General features: G+C 44.6%; 1 protein-coding gene across 2 annotated transcripts in view; it reads left to right on the top strand.

Moving 5' to 3' along the window:
• Window positions 1–25,926, top strand: part of dennd6a (DENN/MADD domain containing 6A) — a 42,635-nt gene that overhangs the window by 4,670 nt on the left and 12,039 nt on the right. The window contains exons 4-20 of one of the 2 annotated variants that reach the window (XR_013937801.1): window positions 10,123–10,235; window positions 10,470–10,550; window positions 10,846–10,951; window positions 11,098–11,177; window positions 11,511–11,570; window positions 11,977–12,032; window positions 12,633–12,755; window positions 13,841–13,936; window positions 14,596–14,690; window positions 14,810–14,875; window positions 15,435–15,499; window positions 15,670–15,759; window positions 15,936–15,989; window positions 16,100–16,209; window positions 16,720–16,822; window positions 17,015–17,089; window positions 17,570–19,082. Coding sequence is in view for 1 of the 2 variants with exons in the window: in XM_080545667.1 (XP_080401793.1) it covers window positions 10,123–10,235; window positions 10,470–10,550; window positions 10,846–10,951; window positions 11,098–11,177; window positions 11,511–11,570; window positions 11,977–12,032; window positions 12,633–12,755; window positions 13,841–13,936; window positions 14,596–14,690; window positions 14,810–14,875; window positions 15,435–15,499; window positions 15,670–15,759; window positions 15,936–15,989; window positions 16,100–16,209; window positions 16,720–16,822; window positions 17,015–17,089; window positions 17,570–17,701 (1,505 nt within the window). In the remaining variant the exon portion in view is untranslated. Of the gene's footprint in view, window positions 1–10,122; window positions 10,236–10,469; window positions 10,551–10,845; window positions 10,952–11,097; window positions 11,178–11,510; window positions 11,571–11,976; window positions 12,033–12,632; window positions 12,756–13,840; window positions 13,937–14,595; window positions 14,691–14,809; window positions 14,876–15,434; window positions 15,500–15,669; window positions 15,760–15,935; window positions 15,990–16,099; window positions 16,210–16,719; window positions 16,823–17,014; window positions 17,090–17,569; window positions 20,654–25,926 lie in introns of those variants that run through there. The other variant, XM_080545667.1, reaches the window with a different exon arrangement.

The following is a 25,926-nucleotide window of genomic DNA, read 5'->3' as shown; positions in this document are numbered from 1 at the left end:
TGAATAGAGGCTAGTTCCTCTGTGAATAGAGCCTAGTTCTACTGTGAATAGAGGCTTGTTCTACTGTGAATAGAGGCTAGTTCCACTGTGAATAGAGGCTAGTTCTACTGTGAATAGAGGCTAGTTCCACTGTGAATAGAGGCTAGTTCCTCTGTGAATAGAGCCTAGTTCTACTGTGAATAGAGGCTTGTTCCACTGTGAATAGAGGCTAGTTCCTCTGTGAATAGAGCCTAGTTCTACTGTGAATAGAGGCTTGTTCCACTGTGAATAGAGGCTAGTTCCACTGTGAATAGAGGCTAGTTCCACTGTGAATAGAGGCTAGTTCCACTGTGAATAGAGGCTAGTTCCTCTGTGAATAGAGGCTAGTTCCACTGTGAATAGAGGCTAGTTCCACTGTGAATAGAGGCTTGTTCCACTGTGAATAGAGGCTAGTTCCACTGTGAATAGAGGCTAGTTCCACTGTGAATAGAGGCTAGTTCTACTGTGAATAGAGGCTAGTTCCACTGTGAATAGAGGCTAGTTCCTCTGTGAATAGAGGCTAGTTCCACTGTGAATAGAGGCTAGTTCCTCTGTGAATAGAGGCTAGTTCCACTGTGAATAGAGGCTAGTTCTACTGTGAATAGAGGCTAGTTCCACTGTGAATAGAGGCTAGTTCCTCTGTGAATAGAGGCTAGTTCCTCTGTGAATAGAGGCTAGTTCCACTGTGAATAGAGGCTAGTTCCACTGTGAATAGAGGCTAGTTCCACTGTGAATAGAGGCTAGTTCCACTGTGAATAGAGGCTAGTTCCTCTGTGAATAGAGGCTAGTTCCACTGTGAATAGAGGCTAGTTCCACTGTGAATAGAGGCTTGTTCCACTGTGAATAGAGGCTAGTTCCACTGTGAATAGAGGCTAGTTCCACTGTGAATAGAGGCTAGTTCCACTGTGAATAGAGGCTAGTTCCACTGTGAATAGAGGCTAGTTCCACTGTGAATAGAGGCTTGTTCCACTGTGAATAGAGGCTAGTTCCTCTGTGAATAGAGGCTGGTTCCACTGTGAATAGAGGCTAGTTCCACTGTGAATAGAGGCTAGTTCCAGTGTGAATAGAGGCTAGTTCCTCTGTGAATAGAGGCTAGTTCCTCTGTGAATAGAGGCTAGTTCCTCTGTGAATAGAGGCTAGTTCCTCTGTGAATAGAGGCTAGTTCCACTGTGAATAGAGGCTAGTTCCACTGTGAATAGAGGCTAGTTCCTCTGTGAATAGAGGCTAGTTCCTCTGTGAATAGAGGCTAGTTCCACTGTGAATAGAGGCTAGTTCCTCTGTGAATAGAGGCTAGTTCCTCTGTGAATAGGGGCTAGTTGGGACAGCAGGTAGCCTAGGGGTTAGAGAGGCCGGCTGGCAGTTGCTAGGTCGGCGGTCGCTAGTTCGATCCTCACCCCAGGAGGGAGCCGGATGTGAGCTGGTGACTGGAGGGTTGCTGGCATCATCATATCTAAGGTGCCTGCCACTGCTGTTGTGCCCTTGAGCAAGGCACTTAACCCCTCACTGCTCCAGGGGCCCTGTGCCCAGAGCTCTGTTCTCCCAGCTGGGAGACGTGTGCATCTCGTTGTCTCAGTACTATCAGAAGCTCTGTTCGATAACAATAAAGTTGAATCTTAATCTAGTTCCACTGTGTACAGAGGCTAGTTTTACTGTTACAGCCAGGCTGCTTACTATGAGAGAGAAGCCCACATCTCCTGTTACTGAAATGGGAGACAGGGTGGCTGCACTTAGAAGATAGTAACGAGGTAACACAAAGATCTCAATAAGGTAATGCAAAGAGATGGGTGGGTGGGCGGGCAGTCTGTGTGAGAGAGAGAGAGAGAGTCTGGATCTCACATGGGTGGATGCTCGTTCTAAACCATTACTAATCGCAAAGCAACGACGACTGTGCTGTTTAACTAGGCTACATATTGTTACGGTAATGACATTATAGTTACTACATAGGAATAAGGGAAACGCAGTGTAACGTGTGACCAGGAGATTCACCTCAATGAGCCTTTGGGATATAAATGCTGACCTCTGGGACTTGATGGCTCAGCTGAAGAAACAATGTGTTGACTGATTACTTTAGTTTAGTCAGTTAGTCACCCAGCTCAGCCTGATCTGAAGGCTGTCCTCCAGCTGCTGCCTCTCTGCCCTCCGTAATGGGACATTGCAGAACAATGCGCGAGTCTTGTCTTGTTAGCCTCGTCCACTTACACATCTTAGTCCAATAGAAAACCAATAGTGGATATATCAGGAAGTTGGAGGACCGGCGGACTGGACACCAGGGAGGACAGGACACCAGGGAGGACAGGAGGACTGGACACCTGGGAGGACAGGAGGACAGGACACCAGGGAGGACAGGAGGACAGGAGGACTGGACACCAGGGAGGACAGGAGGACACCAGGGAGGACAGGAGGACTGGACACCAGGCAGGACAGGAGGACACCAGGGAGGACAGGAGGACAGGACACCAGGCAGGACAGGAGGACAGGACACCAGGGAGGACAGGAGGACAGGACACCAGGGAGGACAGGAGGACTGGACACCTGGGAGGACAGGAGGACAGGACACCAGGGAGGACAGGAGGACAGGAGGACTGGACACCAGGGAGGACAGGAGGACACCAGGGAGGACAGGAGGACAGGACACCAGGGAGGACAGGAGGACTGGGCCTTGAATGAAGACACTCCGTGGGAGAATCAGTTGGTTACGGAGATGGAGGGGCATGCGGGTTGTCATGGAAACTGAATTCCTGCCTCCTCATTGAAGGAGTGTGTGACGTCATGCCTTTCATTCAGTTTATTACAGTTTGTATGAATGAAATGAGAATGGCTGCGTGAAGTAGCATTGTGTGTTGTCGGTTAAAATGTGTGGTCGTGACGTTGGCGTAGCTAGATTCTAGTGTTCTGTTAGGGATTTAGTTTGGCGTCGTCATCTGACTATACAAAGTCTTGCTGTGTGAGCAGAGCAGTGAGCACAGACTTTATCTTGAGGTCAAGGTCAGTGATTGCGTGGGAACACACACATCTATTGTAGGCCGTTTTCACTGGTCTGAAGGTAGCCTATAGAAGGTAGCCTATAGAAGGTAGCCTATAGAGGGTAGCCTATAGAGGGTAGCCTATAGAGCAGGGGTCGGCAACCTATGGCACGCGTGCCAGCAGTGGCACGCGACAGCTTAAACAGTGGCACGCAAGCAATAAGTGCGAGAATGGGAGAATGTTTTTATTTTATTTTATGTTGGCCGCGTTCGTAAATTCGCGCACACTGGGTTCAACGTCATAATGGGACCAAGTAATTTGATTGGACTAGAGTCTAGAGGCGGTCTCAGGGACGCTCCGGCACTCTCAGGGCGAATTTACGAATGCAGCCCTAGTCTCTCTTCCACTCCACGAGAGTCGTATTTCTTGCGCCAATTTTCAAAGTAAAATTCTGAATTCGATTCGATACAAGTGTTACTGTTAAGCACACATAACAATATAATAATAATAATATATAATAAGAGTGGGGTTTTGTGTCCCAGAAAGACCGTGCTGTATGTGTCCTATGTCACGAGAATGTTGTTTGCCGAACTTCAAGCGTTAAACGGCATTAAGAGACCAAACATCAGAAGTCGTTCAAGGATGAAACAGACAAGGCCGAATCAATAAGACGTGCTGTGTCAAGGTATGGGAAGCAGGCCAGCACCTTTAAAGCATTTGCCACTGCTAAAAATCACGCAACTGAAGCAAGCTTTCGCATTGCTCATTGCATTGCGAAACGTGGAAAGCCATTCACTGATGGAGAATAATAGGAGGCTTTCCTCTGTAGCTCAGATGTTTTGTTTGAAGGCTTATCAAACAAAGACACAATAAAATCAAGAATAAAAGACATCCCAGTGTCAGCCAGAAGTGTGGAACGAAGAATAGGAGAAATGGCAGAAAACGTGAAAGCGCAGCAGACCGCTGGTTTGAAAGATGCGACGGTGTTTAGCCTCGCACTTGATGAGAGCGTAGATGTGAATGACATGCCATGTTAGTTAAAGTGACCAAGTACCACCCCCAGATAATGGAGTTGAGCAAAGGAAAACAGGGCCAGGGATCACATTGATTGTTAGGACTGTTTACATGGCTTTGCATACATAGCTCTTTGCAACCCAAAAAAAAAGTTTGTTGTGGTTGGAATAAAAGAATAAAATGTAAGTAACAACCACATAATTATATAAATATAAAGTATAATTCATACAAGTAAGACCCTTGTATAATCACCATCCAGTTAGGCCTACTTATTAAAATGATAACCATAGGGAGCGCAGTTAGCATTGCAACTTTGGTAGAAATTGAGCGCTCCAATTTGCTTAAAGTTGTGCTACGCATCACAAAGTTTAGTTGTCTTAGATGTTATGTTGGTCATTTTGTTCAAGTTTCAGTTAGTTGACTGTTAGGCCTGTTTATTTAGCATACATGGCTTTGCATACATAGCTCTTTGCTGAAAATTGTTGTTCATGCAGATCAGTTGGTCTGTTTGGTTTGGTTTGATGTCGAGTCATAATTAATGTTGATATTGTGGTTGGCACACTGACTAACAAGAACATTTTAAAATGGCACTTCATATCAAAAAGGTTGCCTACCCCTGCTATAGAGGGTAGCCTATAGAGAGGTCGCCTATTGGAGGGAGTCTATTGGAGGGAGTCTATTGGAGGTCGCCAGTTGGCGATCAGTCATGTTGTTACGGTGGATGGCAGGACACAGGGAGAGAGTGTCTCACAATGCATATTATTACTAGGGGTGTAACGGATCACCTCACTCACGGATCGGATCGTGTCACGGTTTTTGAGTCACGGATCGGATCATTTTTCGGATCAACACAAAACATTTTTGTTTTTATAAAAACTGCTTTTTCCTTGAATTCTGTAAAAACACTACTTTTACTATGTGACAAAAACCAACAACATTCAAGATGTCAAAACTGGTAATATATATATATATACAGTGGGGAGAACAAGTATTTGATACACTGCTGATTTTGCACGTTTTCCCACTTAGAAAGAATGTAGAGGTCTGTAATTTTTATCATAGGTACACTTCAACTGTGAGAGACAGAATCTAAAAAATAAATCCAGAAAATCAAATTGTATGATTTTAAAGTAATTAATTTACATTTTATTGCATGAAATAAGTATTTGATACATCAGAAAAACAGAACTTAATATTTGGTAAAGAAACCTTTGTTTGCAATTACAGAGATCAGACGTTTCCTGTAGTTCTTGACCAGGTTTGCACACACTGCAGCAGGGATTTGGGCCCACTCCTCCATACAGATCTTCTCCAGATCCTTCAGGTTTCGGGGCTGTCGCTGGGCAACACAGACTTTCAGCTCCCTCCAAAGATTTTCTATTGGGTTCAGGTCTGGAGACTGGCTAGGCCACTCCAGGACCTTGAGATGCTTCTTACGGAGCCACTCCTTAGTTGCCCTGGCTGTGTGTTTCGGGTCGTTGTCATGCTGGAAGACCCAGCCACGACCCATCTTCAATGCTCTTACTGAGGGAAGGAGGTTATTGGCCAAGATCTCGCGATACTTGGCCCCATCCATCCTCCCCTCAATACGGTGCATTCGTCCTGTCCCCTTTGCAGAAAAGCATCCCCAAAGAATGATGTTTCCACCTCCATGCTTCACGGTTGGGATGGTGTTCTTGGGGTTGTACTCATCCTTCTTCTTCCTCCAAACACGGCGAGTGGAGTTTATGCCAAAAAGCTCTATTTTGGTCTCATCAGACCACATGACCTTCTCCCATTCCTCCTCTGGATCATCCAGATGATCATTGGCAAACCTCAGACGGGCCTGGACATGCGCTGGCTTGAGCAGGGGGACCTTGCGTGCGCTACAGGATTTTAATCCCTGACGGCGTAGTGTGTTACTGATAGTTTTCTTTGAGACTGTGGTCCCAGCTCTCTTCAGGTCATTGACCAGGTCCTGCCGTGTAGTTCTGGGCTGATCCCTCACCTTTCTTATGATCATTGATGCCCCACGAGGTGAGATCTTGCATGGAGCCCCAGACCGAGGGAGATTGACCGTCATCTTAAATTTCTTCCATTTTCTAATAATTGCGCCAACAGTTGTTGCCTTCTCACCAAGCTGCTTCCCTATTGTCCTGTAGCCCATCCCAGCCTTGTGCAGGTCTACAATTTTGTCCCTGATGTCCTTAGAAAGCTCTTTGGTCTTGCCCATTGTGGAGAGGTTGGGGTCTGATTGATTGAGTGTGTGGAGGGGTGTCTTTTATAAAGGTAACGAGTTCAAACGGGTGCAGTTAATACAGGTAATGAGTGGAGAATAGGAGGGCTTCTTAAAGAAAAACTAACAGGTCTGTGAGAGCCGGAATTATTACTGGTTGGTAGGTGATCAAATACTTATTTCATACAATAAAATGCAAATTAATTATTTAAAAGTCATACAATGTGATTTTCTGGATTTTTGTTTTAGATTCCGTCTCTCACAGTTGAAGTGTACCTATGATAAAAATTACAGACCTCTACATTCTTTCTAAGTGGGAAAACCTGCAAAATCAGCAGTGTATCAAATACTTGTTCTCCCCACTGTATATAATATATATAACATATTCTACACTCAAACATTACATAATTATACTGAAATACACTCAATTTAAATGATAGGAGAGAGGGAGGAGGCGCCTGGTTGCAGCAGTGAATCACTGGGCTCTTTAAAGCAGATGAATAAACATGTTTTATGCCACTTTTAACTAAATAATAAAGTGAACCCTTATTTTGAACATGGTATGAAAAAAATGCCTACATTATCAGAAGTTGTCGAGCTACCTTTTTCGTGCCTCCCGTCATAGTTGACAGAGAAGCCAAAGTGCTCCATCCAGTACATGGGATTTAAATGACGAGGGAGGCATTTTAAGTTCTTCTCCGCCGAACAACGTAACATGATAAACTTGGGCCGCGTTCGTAAATTCGCTTTGAGAGCCCCGGAACGCACACTGGGTCCGACGTCATAAAGGGACCAAGTAATTTGATTGGACAAGAGGCGTTCCTTGAACGCTGATCAGATTCCAGAGCGGATTTACGAACGCAGCCTTGTTGTTGTGGATTCCTAGCTTCACGTGTAGTGAGCAAACAACGGATTATTTTCGCATTCTTTCGCATTATCTAATCGCATTATCTAATCTACCTATCATTGCGCTTTAGAGTCAAACAAAGCACGCAACTGTGGCGTCTATCTTTTCATGGCAACTCTACATTGTGATTTACAAGAGATATTAAGTAATATTATTACTTGTTAACATTTTGCAATTGATCCGCGGTACACATGCGTTCCGAACCGTGGTGGGCGATCCGAACGGATCACGGAATTTCCGTGATCCGTTACACCCCTAATTATTACTAATGTATGGGGAGTTATCTAGTTTCAGTTGATCGGGGGAGGCTGGCGGAGGTGCATGGGATGGAATAAGGAATCGTATCAAACACAACATGTTCCGTTCCATGCATTACAAAGAGCCCGTCCTCCGATGTCTACCTCCGCCAGCCTCCCCTGCAGTGCATACTCTCTAGTGGTCTCTGGTGTTGTCGTCCCTAGACTCTCGCCTAGTGACTAGGGTTGCCACCTTTCTCACTACCAAATATGGGACAAAGGATAGCGTTCCACTCTATGGGCCGGGGGGGGGGCGGGGTTTGCAGGAATTGGTAGATTTAGGCTATACATACGCATGAGGGGGCCTGTGATTGGATGAATATACAGGACAAGGGAGGTCCCATACTGTATGTTCCTCCAGCCCAAAGTATGGGACATCCCGGATAATACGGGACAGTTGGCAACTCTACTAGTGACTCATAGGATTAGCCCCAGCATGGCTCTCCATAGCATACTGTAGGTTTAGCCTAGCATAGCGATCCATAACATACTGTAGAATTAGCCTAGCATAGGCTGTGCATAGCACACTGTAGCATTAGGATAGCATAGCATTTGTAGAACAGGGATTGTGTCTCAATTCAGAGGGCCTATCCTTACCACACAGCCGTGGGCGGCCAGGCCCGGAGCCTGCTTCAGAACAGGCTCACCTTCAACACACACAACAGGATTAAACACACTGGAGGAGCCATGCTGTTTATAGAGCCGCAGGGTGTCACTGTGACGTGGAAAGGGTTAAAGAGGAGGAGGGGGGGGTGATGTAATCGTTCTGACACGCCCTGCAGAGCTACACACTAATCTCAGATCCACCACACACCGCAGGCAATACACACACCTGTCTCCAAAATAGTACTATTCTTTAAAAAAAAAAGAATAAGTGCGCTTGATTTAGTGTTTCTGTCACATTGAGTGTGCTGGTATTGCCCTTCTGGGACCATTCCATTCTGCCTGTACCGTTATGCAGGGAAAACATAAATCAAGTGCAACTATTTGTAAACAAATCCATCACTATTGCAAGCTAGGTTTAGCTGTGTGCTGCCCACAGCAGTGGACTGGGTCTGTCTGTCTGTCGTTTCTGACTGACTACCTATCTGTCTGTCTTTTTGCCTGCGTCTGTCCTTCTGGTCTGCCTGTCTAGCTGCCTGTCTCCCCTTCCTTACTGCCTGTCTGTTTGTGTCTGTCCTTCCATCCTTCATTACTGCCTGCCTGTCCTTTCTGTCTGACTGACTGCCTTGGCTTGGCTCTGCTGTGGAATGCAGGAGTGGTTTTCCAGTGTGTTACAACCCCATATAGAATCTAGGGGATATGGGGAATCAATATGATAAACCTGGGGACAAGAACCAGAGGCGACGGGAGAATATAATTAAAACAACATTTATTGTTGTTTTAAGGGTAACAAAAACAGGTTCCCGTGAAACACTTTAACTTAAAACTACTCTCTAGAAAAAAGGAGAGCGAATGAATAATGCTATGGAGGATAAAGTATTAATAAACAATGTGAAGTGAATTAGATAGCTAGCCAAGAGTAATGAAGAGTGAAACAATTAACTTAAAGTGATTCAAAACACAAGACTAACAAACACACTCCCTCTGTAAAGAGGAGTCAGAATCATAGACACACTACAGGTAGTAGCAACACACCAAACCTAGCAGGAGCTTAAGCTAACTTGGCAAGCAACCCACAGTAGCACACTATAGCAGTAGCTTAAGCTAACTAGCAACAAACACACAGAAAGATGCTGTAGTTAGTAGAACACAGTAGCAGACTATAGTATAACACACAGTAACAGACTAAAGCTTTAACCCCACACACACCTCTCAAGTTGTGGACTGGCCCACTGGCACCATCCGAGTGTCTCTCCCAGCCTTTTATCCTCCACCTCCACCCTTGATTGAGGATTGAGCACAGGTGTGCCCAATCATCAGGCTGTCACCATGGCAATAGGCAGGGAGGAAGGACAATCACCTGGGAGAGAAACACAGGAAACAAACAGAACACACACACAAACACACTACGGCAATAACACAGTGGAAAGTGGGAGCAGCGGTCCATTACTCAGGCCTGGAATGTCTTCCAGTCTCTCTGTGAACTTGACCTGTTGGGTTTGGCCCGGGCCAAGGACCGGGTCCGCATGTCTTCACCTCGACATGGCTTCTCTCACATGTCCTCCCAGGCAACGCTGACGTCACCGGGTCCAGTGTTAACTGCGGTTTGTCTCCTGAGGAATGTTGACGTGCTGAGATATTGCCTAAAAAACCGGTCCTGAAATGAATAATGACAGTGTTATTTCGGGAATGTGAATCAAGTCGGAACATAGTTTCTCTCTCTCTCATTTGGTACATTTTCCACTTGTTGTTGCCATTGAAGAACAGAAGGTCCGCCTCTAAGTGTTCTTCTGAACCCTAACCCGAACCCTAAACATAGTACAGTTAAGGCAGGTCTTCCGCCTTCACCACAGCTCCCTGTTAACACTGCCTATAGTGGGACTGGGGAAGGTCGTCTGTTACTGAATCAACATTCTTATGAGGGATTCCTGGTTAGGATTAGAATGTGATAAATCACTGCTGTGGTGGTGGTGTTGTGGCCCATTCACACACACACGCGCGCACACGTCAACGCTGGAATTCCACTCAACTAGAGGACGAAGGCGTCATGGATCATGGATGACTACATGTGTTTCCTGTTTCCTATTTCCTCTTCCTGTTGGCAGGTTGCCTAGGGGACACACAGTTCTGCTTCCGTTTCCGACAGGCCTCAGGCAGGAAGTCGTCACTCGGATGTTTTCTGGACCACTTCGACCGCGATGCCCCTGTCTGCCTCAAGGTAGGGCCCCTCCGAACACACACACACACACACACACACACACACACACACACACACACACTATACCCCCTGTTATGAGACGGTAGTGTGTGATCCGACACGATGGTGTCACTTTTCATTGGTTTCAGTCTGACATTTCCTTGTAGTCAAATGAATACTGATTATTAGCTCTTAGGTGTGATATGTGTCTTCTCATTACAATTCTCTGTGTGTGTGTGTGTGTGTTTTCTCCAGAGAGACCAGGGCCACTACTATGGTTATGTCTACTTCAGGCAGGTCCGAGACAAATCCCTGAAGAGGGGCTACTTTCAGAAGGTGAGTCAGCAGGACAGCCGAATTTGTGTCCATCCCAATATGTTTATCTAAATATCCATATTAGCCATTTGTGCATTTGTTATCGCTACAGATATACGACCAAGACTCTGAAAGACTACTGTATACAAGAACCCATGTTGAGGTTCCATCCCCTTTTACCAGTTTTTCACTATCCTCGTAGGCAAAACGTGCATGTTGATGCTTTCATTAAAGGATCCCTCTCTCTCGCCCTCAGATTCCAGTCTAGCGGCTGTTGTCATGACTCCTGTTTGTGTTTGTTTGTGTGTGTGTCCAGTCCCTTGTCCTGATCAGCAAGCTGCCCTACGTCACGTTCTTCCACTCCCTGCTGAAGCTCATCGCTCCAGAGTACTTTGAGAAGCAGGAACCCTGCCTGGAGGCTGGTGAGTCCACCATCGCCACGTGTGCGTGTGCACGTGCGTGCGCGCATGTGTGTGTGTGTCTGGTCTCTGAAAACAGACATTGATTTGGCCTGCTGAACCCTTGTGCGTTTGAGTGTTTTCATTTGGCTTGTTTCTGTATACAACAGCCTGCAACGACATTGACCGCTGGCCGACCCCGAACCCCGGCAGAATACTGACTCTCCCCATTATGGGCGTGGTCATGAAGGTAATCGCCATCCTTTAATAAACTACCCACACAACTTCAAAGGACTGAAATGTCGATTAGCGTTTCATGTGATTTTTATTAATTAATTAATTAATTTAATTTAATTTAATTTTGCCATTTAGCAGACACTTTTATCCAAAGCGACTTACAATTACGAATTACAGGGACATTCCCCCTGGAGTAACTGAGGGCCAAGTGCCTTACTCAAGGGCACACTAGTAGTGGTGTGGTTTCAGGCGGGATTTGAACTCACAACCTTCCGATCACAAGTCCAACTCACTATCCACTAGACCACCACTACTATTGTGACAATGTTTGTTTATTTGCTGCTAGGTACGGATCCCCACGTGTGCCGACAAGCCAGGAACGTCTCAGCTGGTTCAGTCCACACAGGTGAGGAGGAGCCCGCTGACCAGGAGACGTTTGACTCTTTTAACAGATGTCATGATGTAACAGATGTATTTATTTGTGTGTGGTGTGTGGGGCGGCGGGGGCTCCCCGGGGAGGGGGGTGTGGGGGCACTGGGGGCCCACCGCTGGGTGCTGGTAGGCAAACTGGCTAGTAGTCGCTCTATGTGTAGAGGGCTGCAAGGAATTTTTCCTGGCTACATAGTGTACAGGTTTTTTACTTTTGCCTGCTTGCGGCTCTGTCAGTATTGATTGATTGATTGATTGACTGACTGAGAATGTTTATTATGTGAAGCGCATTGAGTTGCATCTTGTAAGAAATGCGCTATACAAATAACATTTAATTTGATTTGATTTGATTTGATTTGATTTGTTTATTATTATTTTTGCAGAATGACAGCCTTGTTTCCATAGTCCTCCCCACAATCCATGAAGTGGATCTCTTCAGGTGAGTACAAGGCAGTACTTCTATGAATGTTTCATGGGGGGGGGTGGAGGGGGTCGTCCCATCGTCTGAACCAAAGTCTTCTCCTGCCCTCTGGTGACAGAGACTGGTAGTGCAGCTTCTCTCCACTAGGCCATGCCCCTTTTCCTTCGCTGTGCTGTTTACTGGCTGGTCACATTCCTGGTTACCATGGCTCCATTTCTTTCTAGGGATTGTATAGAAAGGCACGGGGTAAATAGATCCTGAGAGTCGTTCTAAAGCCTCTTGGTGCTCCTTTGACCTGTCGTATTTGCTGACCTTTGACCTTCCATCTCTGGTACTGAATGGAGATGTGGACCAGAATGGAGGTGTGTGAGAGACAGACACTCTGTAGCAGCAGAGATCGAGAGAGATGGCTGAACATTTGAGAACCAACACAAGGCTCATAGCTGATTCAGAGCCTCATCTCCTTATGTTTGTAGAGAAGTGACTGAACGCTCACTTCTGTCCAGCACATCAGGCTATACTGTGCACGTATAACCCTTGTATTCAATCTCTTATTTGTTCTTATCTTCCCCTTGCGGCTCCCCCCACCCCCACCCCTCTCTCTCTCTCTCCCTCTAGGTGTTTTTACCCAGTGTTCTTCCACATTCAGATGTTGTGGGAACTGGTGTTGCTAGGGGATGCAGTTGTCGTCATGGCACCGTCACCAGCGGAATCCTCAGATACTGTTCTGGCATTGGTCAGGTAAGATAAGGAGGTTTTGTTGTTGCTGCTTTCTATGAAATGCATTCATACCAAAGATCACCCTCTGCCTCCTACAACTACATGTCCTTCATTAAAGCAAAGTAAAGCAGGATGCTGGGACACATACTGCATTATGGGTATAATAACTGAGCTAGAGGTCAATAAAGATAATGTACTCATGCCAGGCCCCAAATCACAATACTAATGATAACAATAACAATTATAATGTATTACATTTATAAATAACTTTTCATTATACAAGAATAATCCCCAAATGCATAAAATAAAAGGCCAAAAAAATAAACACACTTAACAAAAGCAATATATATATATAACCAGGGGTGCACATAACTTTTTGGGGCCAGTGCTCAGAGGAGCACCTATGGATGCTGCTTGGTGCTCCCCGAGCTCGCGAGTCACGACCCGTCCCACAGGATGGATAAAAAGGGATACATGGATATATTATTAGCAAAACGACATTTATTCATAAATAAAGATGAACGACCAAATGATTGTGTGCAAAACAAAAGAAACAAATGCAAAATCAAATGACTGCTCTTTAAGAATGAAAGTCTGTCCGACTCCTTTAAACACAATGAAATCAACTGACATCTCTTTAAGCACTAACTGAATGTCTGTTCTTTAAACACACTGATATAAACGGACATCTCTTTAAGCACTGCTCTGTTCTGTAAACACTGAAATCAACTTTTCAAAAAAAAAAAAAAAACTGTTGGTGCGCAAGAGCGCCTTCATGCGGCTGATCTGCCGCGCAGCATGCATTTTGGCGACGCATGCGCACTGGCGCACCAGTTATGTGCACCCCTGTATATAACCATATCTTAAAGGCTCCAACCGTCTGAACAGCAAATTGTCAGGGAGAGGGTTCCAAAGATGTGGAGAGTGGGAGGGAAAGATAGCTAATTATGCTTTGGGTAATTGTCTTTAGGGACAATTTGCTGTATTTAACTAACATAGTGTGTGCGTGTGCGTGTGCGTGTGTGCGTGTGTGTGTCTGTGTGTCTGTGTGTGTCTGTGTGTGTGTGTGTGTGTGTGTGTGTGTGTTTGTGTTTGTGTTTCTCCAGCTGCATCTCCCCACTGCGCTATTGCAGTGACTTCAGGCCGTATTTCACCATCCATGACAACGAGTTTAAGGAGTACACTACAAGGACACAGGCACCGTGAGTACACCACACGCACACCAGGTGGCGCCACCAGGGGAGGCTGCTGGAGGTGGAAACCAAAGGACGGCCTCATTGTAATGCATGGAATGGAATGAGGAAAACACACTGTGTTTGATACCATTCCGTTCCATGCTTTACCACGAGCACATCCATCATTTCTACCTCCACCAGCCTCCCCCAATGTGTATTAGGTTTCTCCACCTCTGAGATCTCTGGCCTGTAATGCAGTGCGTGTTGAGGGGGATGGCTGTCATCTGACCTGCATGTTAGTGTGGAACTCAACCTATTTGACTGTGATCTCCAGCTCCCTCTCCTCCAGACAGCAGACACTACTGTAGATTGTAATTAAATCTACTAGTATGCTGCTGCTGCTAGATTGTTTGTTGCTATTCTTATTGTTTCTGTGGTTTCTTCTCAATGAGAAAGTGGTGTCTTCTCTGCTGTGTAAAGCATGTGTAATTGATTCTCTTTCTTTCTCTGTCTCTGTCTCTGTCTCTCTCTCTCTCTCTTTCTCTCTGTTTGCGTGTCTGTCTCTCTCTCTCCCTCCCTCTCTCTCTCTCTCTCTCTCTCTCTCTCTCTCTCTCTCTCTCTCTCTCTCTCTCTCTCTCTCTCTCTCTCTCTCTCTACCTCCCTCCCTCCCTCCCTCCGTCCCCCAGACCCTCTGTAATCCTAGGAGTGACAAACCCTTTCTTCGCTAAAACGCTCCAGCACTGGCCTCACATCATCCGCATCGGGGACATGAAGCAAGCAGGTAACCCAGTCCCACACGCCCAGATCCCATCACTCCGTTACAATGCAGAGATCCTTCTGTGAGGTGGTGATTGGGCGGGGGAGGCTCCGTGCTGACCTGTGCTGTTGTGTCTCTCCCAGGTGAGATGGCCAAACAGAGCAAAGTGAAGAAACTGAAGAACCTGAAGACCCTGGACTCCAAACCAGGTGAGGCTCCCTGACTGGTGGCCGCATATCCATATCACTACTTAATAAACGGTTATGTCAACAAATGTCCTTCTATGGACAGAACTGTACAATACACAGCAACATGGGGAGGCTACTTGGGATATATTGCTAGTCGGTAGTAAGACTGAAGTTGACAAATTGGATGAGTGATGATGAATGTAATCTATGTAATCTATGGGTGCTTTTTAATTTATTTTATATTTTCTCCTTTTCTCTGTATTATTTCTGTTTGATGACAGCAAGACTTATTCTGTGATATTGTTACCATTATTACCATTACCACAAAAGTTGTATAAGTCAAGAAATGTGTTTATTGAAACATTTAATAAAATACTGATTATAAAAAAAAAAGTAAAATAAAAAAATAAGCGGTTATGGATGCATCGCTATCTCTCACTTTCTCTCTCTCTCTCACTTTCTCTGTTTCTGTCTCTGACTCTCTGTATCTCTTTCTCTCTCTTTATCTCTCCCTCTTTATTCTCCCTCTTTCTTCTGGATGTGAATCACTATGTAATCAGTGTGTGTTGTGACTTCACAGGTGTGTACAGTGCATACAAGCCGTTCGTCAACAAAGACGAGGACATCCTCAAACAGCTACAGAAGGTGACCGGTGCACTTTCATCTCTACACAACCGTTTAGCTCTACACACACATTTAAACCCTATTATCTGTCATAAACAGTTAGATATTCCACACACGTGTGTGCAGTATATTGAGTTACAAATGAGTGACACCATTTTCTTTTCTTACTTTTTTTTTCTTCAAACATCCAGGGTGTTCAGCAGAAGCGTCCCTCTGCGGCCCAGAATGCCATTCTGCGGCGCTACTTCCTGGAGTTGACCCAGAGCTTCATCATTCCGTTGGTGAGGACCTCTCTTATCAGTCACCATCTGAATGGGTTCAACTGTGTGATGGACTCACAAAGTTATTCAAATGGTCGTCAGGGAGTTTAAAGTTGTTCAAATGGTCGTCAGGGAGCTTAAAGTTATCCAAATGGTCGTCAGGGAGCTGTCCTCATGTCCCTGTCTCCCTCTTCCAGGAGCGCTACGTGGCAAGTCTGATGCCGCTGCAGAAAAGCATCTCGCCATGGAAGGTGAGATGGGGGGGTGGGTGTGCGTGTGCTTGCGTGTGTGTGTGTACACATGCGTTACTTAATTGTTCAAATGAATTTCCCACATCTCCTCCTCTTCTCTCCCTCCTCAGAGTCCTCCCCAGTTGCGGCCCTTCATCCAGGAGGAGTTCATGAAGACCCTGGAGAAGGCTGGTCCTCAGCTCACTTCACGCCTCAAAGGGGACTGGATCGGCCTGTACAGGTACAGCTCTGCCTTCAGGGCTTACCTCACTGCCTTCAGGGTCCATCTCACTGTCTTCAGGGTCCACATCACTGAAACATGGCTGTGCTACTACACACTGAACCTCATAGACCCCGTATACACTCACTGAACACTTTATTAGGAACACTATACAAATACTGGGTAGGGCCTCCCTTTGCAACCTTCTCTCCCCCTGGCTCCATTAACCCTGTCTGCCTGTGTTGGTCTGTGTCTGTGGTTCATTAACCATATCTGCCTGTGTTGGTCTGTGTTTGTGGTCCATTAACCATATCTGCCTGTGTTGGTCTGTGTTTGTGGTCCATTAACCATGTATGTTGGTCTGTGTCTGTGGTTCCATTAACCATGTATGTTGGTCTGTGTTTGTGGTTCCATTAACCATGTATGTTGGTCTGTGTCTGTGGTTCATTAACCACGTCTGCCTGTGTTGGTCTGTGTCTGTGGTTCATTAACCACGTCTGCCTGTGTCGGTCTGTGTGTTCGCGGTTGCAGACAGTTCCTGAGGTCTCCTAACTTTGACGGCTGGTTCAGGAACCGCAGGAAAGAGATGATGCAGAAACTGGAGGCTCTTCATCTGGAGGCTCTCTGTGAGGAGGTGAGGAGTCACCTTCCTCTGTTGGGACTTCTACAATGACCTTTTATATGTCCTTTATAAAGATGAAAGGGTTAGAATTGTGTTCATTAGAGGTTAGGGTTAGTGGTCCAATTATTGTTGTGTTTGTCTCTCCTCCCTCTCCTCCCTCCTCCCTCTCCTCCCTCTTTCTTTCTTTCTTTCTTTCTCCCTCAGGACCTGCAGGTGCGCATCCAGAAACACACAGAGGTGGAGACTGTCGACCTGGTACTCAAGCTGAAGGACAAGCTGGTCAGTATGGGAAATGTTTACAATGTCTTTATAACAATGCCTATAACAGACCTATAACATGCCTATAACATGCCTATAACAGACCTAGGTTGTTACGACTGCCTTTCTACTACAGCAGAGAAAGAACCAAACTGTATAGGGGCGCTTAGGTGGCGTAGTGGATTAAGCGCTGACCATGTACCGCAGGGCTCCCAGGGATTCCAACCGCGGACATATCCTGCATGTCATCCCTTCTCTCTCTCTCACCCATCCTTCCTGTCATAATCTCTACTATATCTGTCATTAAAAATAAAAAATATGAGTGGGACTGCCCCACTCAGAAAAAATTACTTAAAAATGTTCATTTCATGAAGAAATGTTCATTTGAGTATACGTGCCGCTGTGGAGTTCAGCTGAATGTCTGCGGGGGGACACGGAATGCATCCGAAACTCAGTGTCCTTAGTAGAGTCCTTCTTGACTATGTGTTTCCTGTGTTTTAGACTCAGGCAGAGAAGGATCAGCTTCCTCTACAGCCAGGGACGTTGGCCAAGCTGCAGACGCACATCGACGCCGTCATCCTGACGCTACCGGAGGACCTACAGGGCATCCTGCACAAGCCCTCGACACCCTGACCCCTGACCCCCCAGGCTGTTCTCTAGGGGCTGCTTCTCAATAAGTTTTACCCTGCGTCCTTTCCTCCTTACGCCCTGTCCTTCATGACCGCTGATCTAGCTGGATGTGGTGGAGGCAGTCTGATGCGTCGTGTAGCTGTCCACTGCTTTCATCTATCAGTGTTGATCAAGGAGAGGAGAGGAGAGGAGAGGAGAGGAGAGGAGAGGAGTGAAGGAGGAGAGGAGAGGAGAGGAGAGGAGAGGAGGAAGCCATTCTGTATTATTGAGACCCAGCCTCTTACAGAGGAGTTGAAACCCGACCGCTGGCCCCAATCAAAACAACTAACTGTGGATCCGGAGCCGGTGGATATAAGAAGTGCACTTCACTCTCCAGTGTGTTGTACTGTCCCTCCTCGTCATGTGCAATGCAGGCGTTGCCCAAACCCAACGATTATGCAAAAAAAAGTTGTATCATGATTTTTAAAAAAGAAAGAAAACGAAACAAAAAGCCAAGAAGTGCTTTATTATTGCTCAAAGACAGGCTGTTTGACTACACACACCCAGCATTAAACACCAGCTTTCTAAAGCTGCAGTCAGCGATTCTCTGAGCCTACAGCGCTTCCCAGTATCCACACTAGCGTCATTGTCTTACGACAGATAGAGCGACTTTGTCCACATGAAGCGGCGTTGCGCTAAAACAATGCGACGTACGACACTTGCCATACCATTTATATAGAGAATATACTGTATTATGGTCAATAAAAGGCAGCTCTCTGAGTGGCACCATCTGCTGGTGTAGTTAATACGAACACAGGCTGACTATGGGCTGCTTGTGACGCTAACTCCATTAAGGCTAATGACAAAGTCAAAAGGGAAAAGGGTTAATCTAAGACAAAAATAATCAGCTTGTTGTTGACTAATGCTGTGTACTACTGTAGTACTGTGTGCTTCAGAGCCAGCCAGGTTACAGTCGGGGCTTAGGGTGACCCACGCTGTAGTTGCAATAAAAAGACGGGTAATATTCAATATTGGTTGAGGAGACATGATGTATGGTTTGGATGTCCCTGTGTATTCACCTGTAATGTGGTGTAAGTTATTGAAGGTTGCTGTGCTTTTGTGTATATTTAAAGACACATAAAGAAGACCTGTTGTTAGGTACCCTAGAGAAACACTATTTTACGTCATGGTTAGAGAGTTGCACTACTGTCTCTGTCCTGCTCACATACTTACCCAGGGGAGGCCGGATTCGTCAAACTAAATCATGGACTTACGCATGGGCATATGGCAAACTGACATAACCTTATCATAATTGATTTAAAATGTCTTATTTCCATTTGATCCTTGTGACGTTCCACCATATCGTTTATCGATATAGCGTACCACTCCGCGGTGGCTGGTGGAGGTAGAAATCGGTGGACGGGCTCGTTGTAATGCAGAGAATGGAGTGTCCTCTGATTACGACCTCCACCAGCCTCCCTGGTATCACTGGATGCTCATCAGATTGTGTCTGGATAACAGGAAGCCCCATTAACATTCCTTATAGACCCGGGCTGAGTTCCCCGAAAAGCTTCATAGCACCATGGTGTTCTTTTATCAGTCTCTTACAATGGACCTGGGATGGTCTTAGTGCTACGACGCTTTAGGGACTGACACCCCAGGGCCGTATAGTAACCAGATAACCTCCCCCAAGGTCAGAGGTCATTTCTGAACTGGGATCATGTTAGGCCTGCCACCAGGCTAGCTCCCTGTCCTCAGTGTTATATGAGTGGCTCACGCACATTAGATTTATAGTTTGAAATGATCGTTTTTCCTGAACAGGATCAAACATGTGTACACTGTATGTTGGTAATGCTGTAATGTTTGCTTTGTTTACCTTGTGCCTTCTGCCCCCTGATCTGATCTGTTTTGTCAAGTTTTAGTTTTTATGCTTTGAGCTTCTGTGGTTTTGTTCCAGATTTTATTGTACATAATATCGCTCTTCAAGCCAATGGGAAATAACATGACGATCTGTTGGAGTTACGATCTGACTGGGATGGTGCTGTGTCTTCTCTCCTTTATACACTTTAATCATGTAGTGTGCCTTGAAGAAATGATGGTTGGAGAACTAAAACCAAAGACTGCTACTGTTTTCGGTTCAGCGTAATTTGTGTGAATTGAAGGCTGACAATAACACCATGACAGTAATGTCGGCGCTGGTGTAGGCTAGTACTCGTCTCGTTTCCTCTGTTCTCCTGATGGCATCCTGCTAATAACATAATGACTCCAGTGTAAATATGACCTCTCGTGATCACTTCAGTATAATTCAAAACGGTTGGAAAAACCTGTGAAAATTGGTTGTTGGGCAACCATTTTAAGTTTTATATTTTGGAAAATTCTTATTTTAACAAGTTGAATTTTATATAGAGGGCTATTCTCATATTCCACTCATCGGAAATAAAATGACGTTTTGTAAATATTATGGAAGAATTTAAATGTACGTTGCATTACATTGTATGGAGTTGTACATCATCTTACAGTTAGTAGCTGTCTTAGTATGTAGAGGTGTTGCTGATACAGAACACTGTGGGCCGGTTTCACAGACAAGGCTTAAGCCTAGTCCTAGACTAAAAAACATCTTCAATGGAGATTTTACATTGAAAGTGTGATTTAGTCCAGGACTAGGCTTAAGCCTTGTCTCTGAAACCGGCCCTGTATGTATGGAACACCTTCAACCGGCTTGATTGATTGATTGAAGAACAGAATAACAATGTTAACAGAAGCACATACAGTACATATTGGTTGATGGATTGATTGATTGGTAGTGTTGATGTATGCTGCATAGAGCGCTGATTTCCTCAGTATTTTTACAATGTTTACTCAGACTTTTTCATTTTGTATTGAAGCCATATTAACCACTGATAAACCACTCTCTCAAACCTTAGTACTCATGGCTTTCAATGAGAGTACATATTTTTTATCTAAATAAAAACAGAAAACCACGATTCGTTGTGCATTCGTTTGTCTCTCTAACCCAGTGTAAAGTAATGAGTGATGGCTGAGTGAAAACAGCGTCAGATAGTTTAGTTTGTCTTTTTCAATTAAATCCAGTAACCGTTTCAAGGTTAAGTCACAGTTTCAAGGTTTAATAATTGTATTGAGAATGTGCTTTTAATACCCCTTAATCAATAAAGCATGTGTGAGGCTATAGGAATATACAGTTGCAATCAGAATTATTCAACCCCCATTGCATATTAGGATTATTGAGAAAAATGTAATGTTTGCAATAAACAAAGTAAACAAGAACAGTTTAAATAGTTAAATAAAACTAATATTACCATGGCTTTTATCCAAATTCAACACAACATTTTACTTTTAATCACTACTGCAATCTCAAAATTATTCAACCCCCCCTATCTCAAGCACACCTGATGTAACTAATAAACCTAAAGTCCAAATATGTCATATTTGATGTTCCACCACCTACACGACAGTAAAGCACAAACCGTGCTGTTGTCCAATGCCATTCATTCTATTCTAATGCCATTCTCTAACAATCTTACCGAATTATTATATATATTTTTTGTTGTTGTCATCCTTAGCTACATTTCTCAAAAACTACGAACTGGCTAGCTAGAGTTGACGAGTAACTTTGACAGTCATGTGGATGTTGAGCTCTGTTTCAATGTTGGTGAATTGATTTGGAACGGTGAAGAGGTTATTACTGGCATTACCGGCGCTCTCAGAGCGAATTTACGAACGCAGCCAGCGTTCTGCTTTCGGCGCCAAACAGAAGTGGTCTCGTGAAGCGGGGCCGCCTCAGAACGTTGAGCAGGTTTACCTCAGAAAGCCTCGAGACAGCGGAGACCAACGAGAGAAGCAGAGACGCAAGGAGAAAAGGTTAATATACATTATTATGTCTTAAACAGGCTAATATGCTATAGTTCTTAAACATTATTATGTATTAAACAGGCTAATATGCTATAGTTCTTAAACATTATTATGTATTAAACAGGCTAATATGCTTGTCGACGGTGGACACACAGCGAACTACTAGCTAATGTATCTACTACATAACGGTAAACTGCTGGTAAAAACACAAATAACGCCTAATATAAATTACAACTAGTAGTTTAGCCAGTATTAGCAGTAATAGTGAGAAGTTATCTATCTCAAATGTTTTTTATTGAGCCGAAACTTGTTCACATACATTATGTTGTATCCAGGGCTGGACTGGGACAAAAATTAGGCCCTGGCATTTTTGGCCCAGACAGGCCCACCCCAATCGGTCGGACCACACCCACCAGCACAAAAATACTTGCCTTATATACTCGTCTTATATACTGTGCTGTACAGTCATATGACAAACTGTAGTATTCCCCCAAACCACTACAAAGACGACTACATACAGTAAGCAATGGTACCAGTGCAAGTAGACCAGTGTACTCAGTGATCAGATTCCAGAGCGAATTTACGAACGCAGCCTTGTTGTTCTAGATTTTTTTTCTCCATTATCAACCTATCATTGCGCTTTAGAGTAAAACAAAGCACGCAACTGTCGCGTCTATCTTTTCATGGCAACTCTACATTGTGATTTACAAGGGATATTAACTAATATTAAGTAATATTATTACTTGGTTACATTTTGCAATTGGTCCGCGGTACACATGCGTGCCGAACCGTGGGGGGCGATCCGTTACACCCCTAACAGCTACCTATATTTTCCTTACCGGGTCAACGGTTACAGCAGGGGAGGCTGGTTCATTAGGGGCAATTGTGCAATGCCCCACCAAAGGGAGAAGAGAGAGATTTTTTTTCTATGACTTCTAGACAGTGTTGCTTCTGAATATCATAGTCCAATCAGCTAGTGTTCTGTGGAGTATATCATAGTCCAATCAGCTAGTGTTCTGTGGAGTATGTTCCAATCAGCTTCAAGTCCCGCCCCTTTCAGGGCAACTTTCAGTCTACTCGAAGTTGCACTAGGCTGTTCTCGTAGACTTGCATGTAAAATCTATTTTGGTAACTTCAGGCCATTCGGTCATTTGTCTATGGGGTTTTGGGACATGCACAAAGAATCGTACGTGCTTACGTCATGTCCGGCGTAGCTTTAGACGAGCTAGCCAATTAACCTTCATTTCAGATCACATTCGTTCACCATGGCAATGGCGGCCAGTAATGTTCTGAACAAGCAACCAGGAGAAATTAACAGTAAAGGAATTAGGACCACCCAGACCAAATTTTATTATAAAGCAAGTTTATACAAAGGCAGGGAACATTGGAAAATCGTATAACCGAGGATTTACGAGGGGTTGACATTGACGCAGTCTTCATAAAACATGCCGTCCACAAGCAGCATGCAGGCCATAAGGTAAGATCAAAAAATATAGTTTGTACCTTCTCCGTAATATAGAACTTTGTAATAATCAAATGTATGCATGCTATGATGAATGGGAAAGGCGCCGGTAAAACTAGTAGGCTTATATAACAATGAGTTGAATTAAAATTAGGGCTTGCCCGAGTAATTGGAGTAGGATATTCCACTATTCATTTGGTAGGTTGCTATGCGAAGCTTCTTTTTTGCAACAAAACTTTGCATTTAATGTATTATGTTACATTATATTAATATGTAGTTACTTAATGTAATGTAGTATATTACATGTATCAAACAATACATTTTGTCAGCGAATTACAACTAAGCATTTTTTTTTGATATATGTATTAGGCTAATATATAGAACATGTCTAAAAATGTCTGAGGTTTAACTTGTGAATAGATAGACCTACATATTTATATTCAAGAATAAGCATATCTACCTAAATAGCTCCAAGATATCTAAGTGGTCGGGAGTGACTCATGTGCACAGCCTGTTAAAGCTAAAGTCAACTGTTATACTTAAAACAGATCCCTCTCTCCTGGAGACCTTAAATCATCGTTAGACTACATTTCAGAAATTACTGTAGATACAATTACAACTACAAGACAGCAGATTGTTCAGCTACATTTTCTTATTTGAAATCTTAACACTGTTGGTCTGTCTGCCTTCAGGGACCAAAGCTCATCTCAAGAGCAGCAGCAAGAAGCCACAGGAACCAGAACATCAAGGAGGGTCTTGGGAGAAGAAGAGAAGCAGAGGCTGTCTAAAGAGGTAGGTCCAAGTTTTGAAACACAGTGTTGGAAAATCACCACCAATCAGAGTTACATTCAGGGATGGGATGGTAGCAGTCTTTATTCAGTGTTGTACTTCCAAAGTGCTTATTTCCACATTTTCTTTCACACCCCATACTTTTGACAGATCTGCGACACAATCCTGGCCCACTCCAAAGAAAGGTTTTCTTTCACCAACCACCTTGTGAGTGCCACGCTGCTCCAAGGAGAGATGTTCCAACAGCACTGCCATGCATTCCCTGTTGAGGCTCTGAACACCACTGTCAAGGCATACCCCATGCTGAACCAGGTGAAGCTCAAGACTGAGCTGTCCCTTGTCTATGAGAGTGCTGAGTTCAAGGGCTGCTCTGGTGCACTGGCACTGTACCAGGTTCTACACAGTTACAACCTCCAGGAGACTTTCTCTGAGACTGTAGCTCTGTTGAACATCCTAATTACTACTCCCATGACAACAGCTGAAGCTGAGAGGTGTTTCTCGACCCTTAAGAGAATCAAGAACTTCCTGCGAAACACAATGGGCCAGGAGCGCCTGAATGCACTGGCCATGCTTTCAATGGAGAGGGAACTAGTCAGGAAGATGCCTGATTTTAATGAGAGGGTCATTGATTGTTTTGCTGCTTTGAAAGAGAGACGAGCTAAATTTCAATACAAGTGAGCAGTATGTATGCCGTCCATATTTTGTATTTTGTAGTATGTAAATAGTTTTATCCATCCATTGCACATTATCAGCCCCTGTGCCACTGCCCTTTATCCTGGATTTGCTGCACCTAAAATAAAATATGTGATAACTGAATACCAATGGCTGTGAGAGTCAATTTATTTAAGCCCGCTGATTTAGGTGAATTTACCCTTGAACGTGTCACCTTAACCATCAACGCAACAATTGCCCCCCCTGAGAGATTTGGCAGGAGCCGCCACTGGGTTACAGGCTGACTCGGCCCCGCTTCTTCTGTATCCTCTCTATCCTCTGTATCTGTACCCTGCTCCCGCTCCTCCCTGCTAGCCTCCTCTTCAACCTGTTGCTGTTGCTGCTGTGGTAAACTTGAGGGTGCAGCAAACATGTCCCTAATGTTTACACATTTGGCAGCATCTGCCTCAAGTTTCTTTTTGTTTTTCTCCCTAAGTTTTTCCCAGCCTCCCTTCCGTTTTAGTGTGCTTTTGCGCTCCATCTCTCTCAGTATCTATCTAGTAACTATCCAGGCTAACTACATTTATTTTGCCTGCCGGCTCGGCCCAAAACTACCGCGAAACTGAGACGGAGGTCTGGTGCTGCGTGCGTGCGTGACCCCTGACCCCCCCCCCTTCTCTCTGTTGATTGGGCCAGCCCAGTGTCTGTATAGAAAATTGACCAATGGGCCGCTGTCCCTGATTTATGGGCTGTTCAATGGTAGCTTTCGATTTATGGGCCCGTTCGATGGTAGCTTTCGGCCGGGCCGGCTGGTAAAAAAAACAAAACAAAAAAAACGTTATTTTAAATTTTAAAACTACCGCGGCCCACCGGGCAAATGCCCGGTATGCCAGATGGCCAGTCCAGCCCTGGTTGTATCGATGCTCATTTTCATTTATAAGAAAGAGATACAACAATATATTCACTTATCTTCAAATATAGAGACGTTATCTTTTGATCAATTACATTACAGTGTAAATGGACATTATAGTCCGTTTTTGATCAATGGACTCAATCAATTATTTAATGTTTGATAGGAAGGAGAGATGAATAGATCAGGGGGCTATTGAGAAAACATTCGTAGCTGCAGCCCCCAAGTGAAATTGTTAAATTGTATTAATTACATTATTACACATTACATAAAACATAGTTGTTTTCCAATAAAGCCCGTTGTGAATTGGACTGGATCGGATTGAATTTAACTGAATTGAACTAGCGCCGTTCTGCTTTTGGCGCCAGGGAGAAAGACCCGGAGAGAACCACCGGGTTAACTGTCTGAAGATCCACTTGCTCCACTCGCTTCCAAAAACAACGAATTGCTAATGTTACTCGGAGGCAGGGGCGGCGCTAGGGGGTGGCTACTGGGGCTCAAGCCCCGGATGTTTTCTAGAAAGCCCCGAATGATTTACTTTAAAAAAAAAAAAAAAAAATCTCGTGA

This window comes from Nansenia antarctica, assembly GCF_963989245.1.
Source record: "Nansenia antarctica genome assembly, chromosome: 15".
Classification (NCBI taxonomy): domain Eukaryota; kingdom Metazoa; phylum Chordata; class Actinopteri; order Argentiniformes; family Microstomatidae; genus Nansenia; species Nansenia antarctica.
The sequence above is the reverse complement of the archived record's forward strand: the minus strand, read 5'-3'. Positions and strand labels throughout refer to the sequence as shown.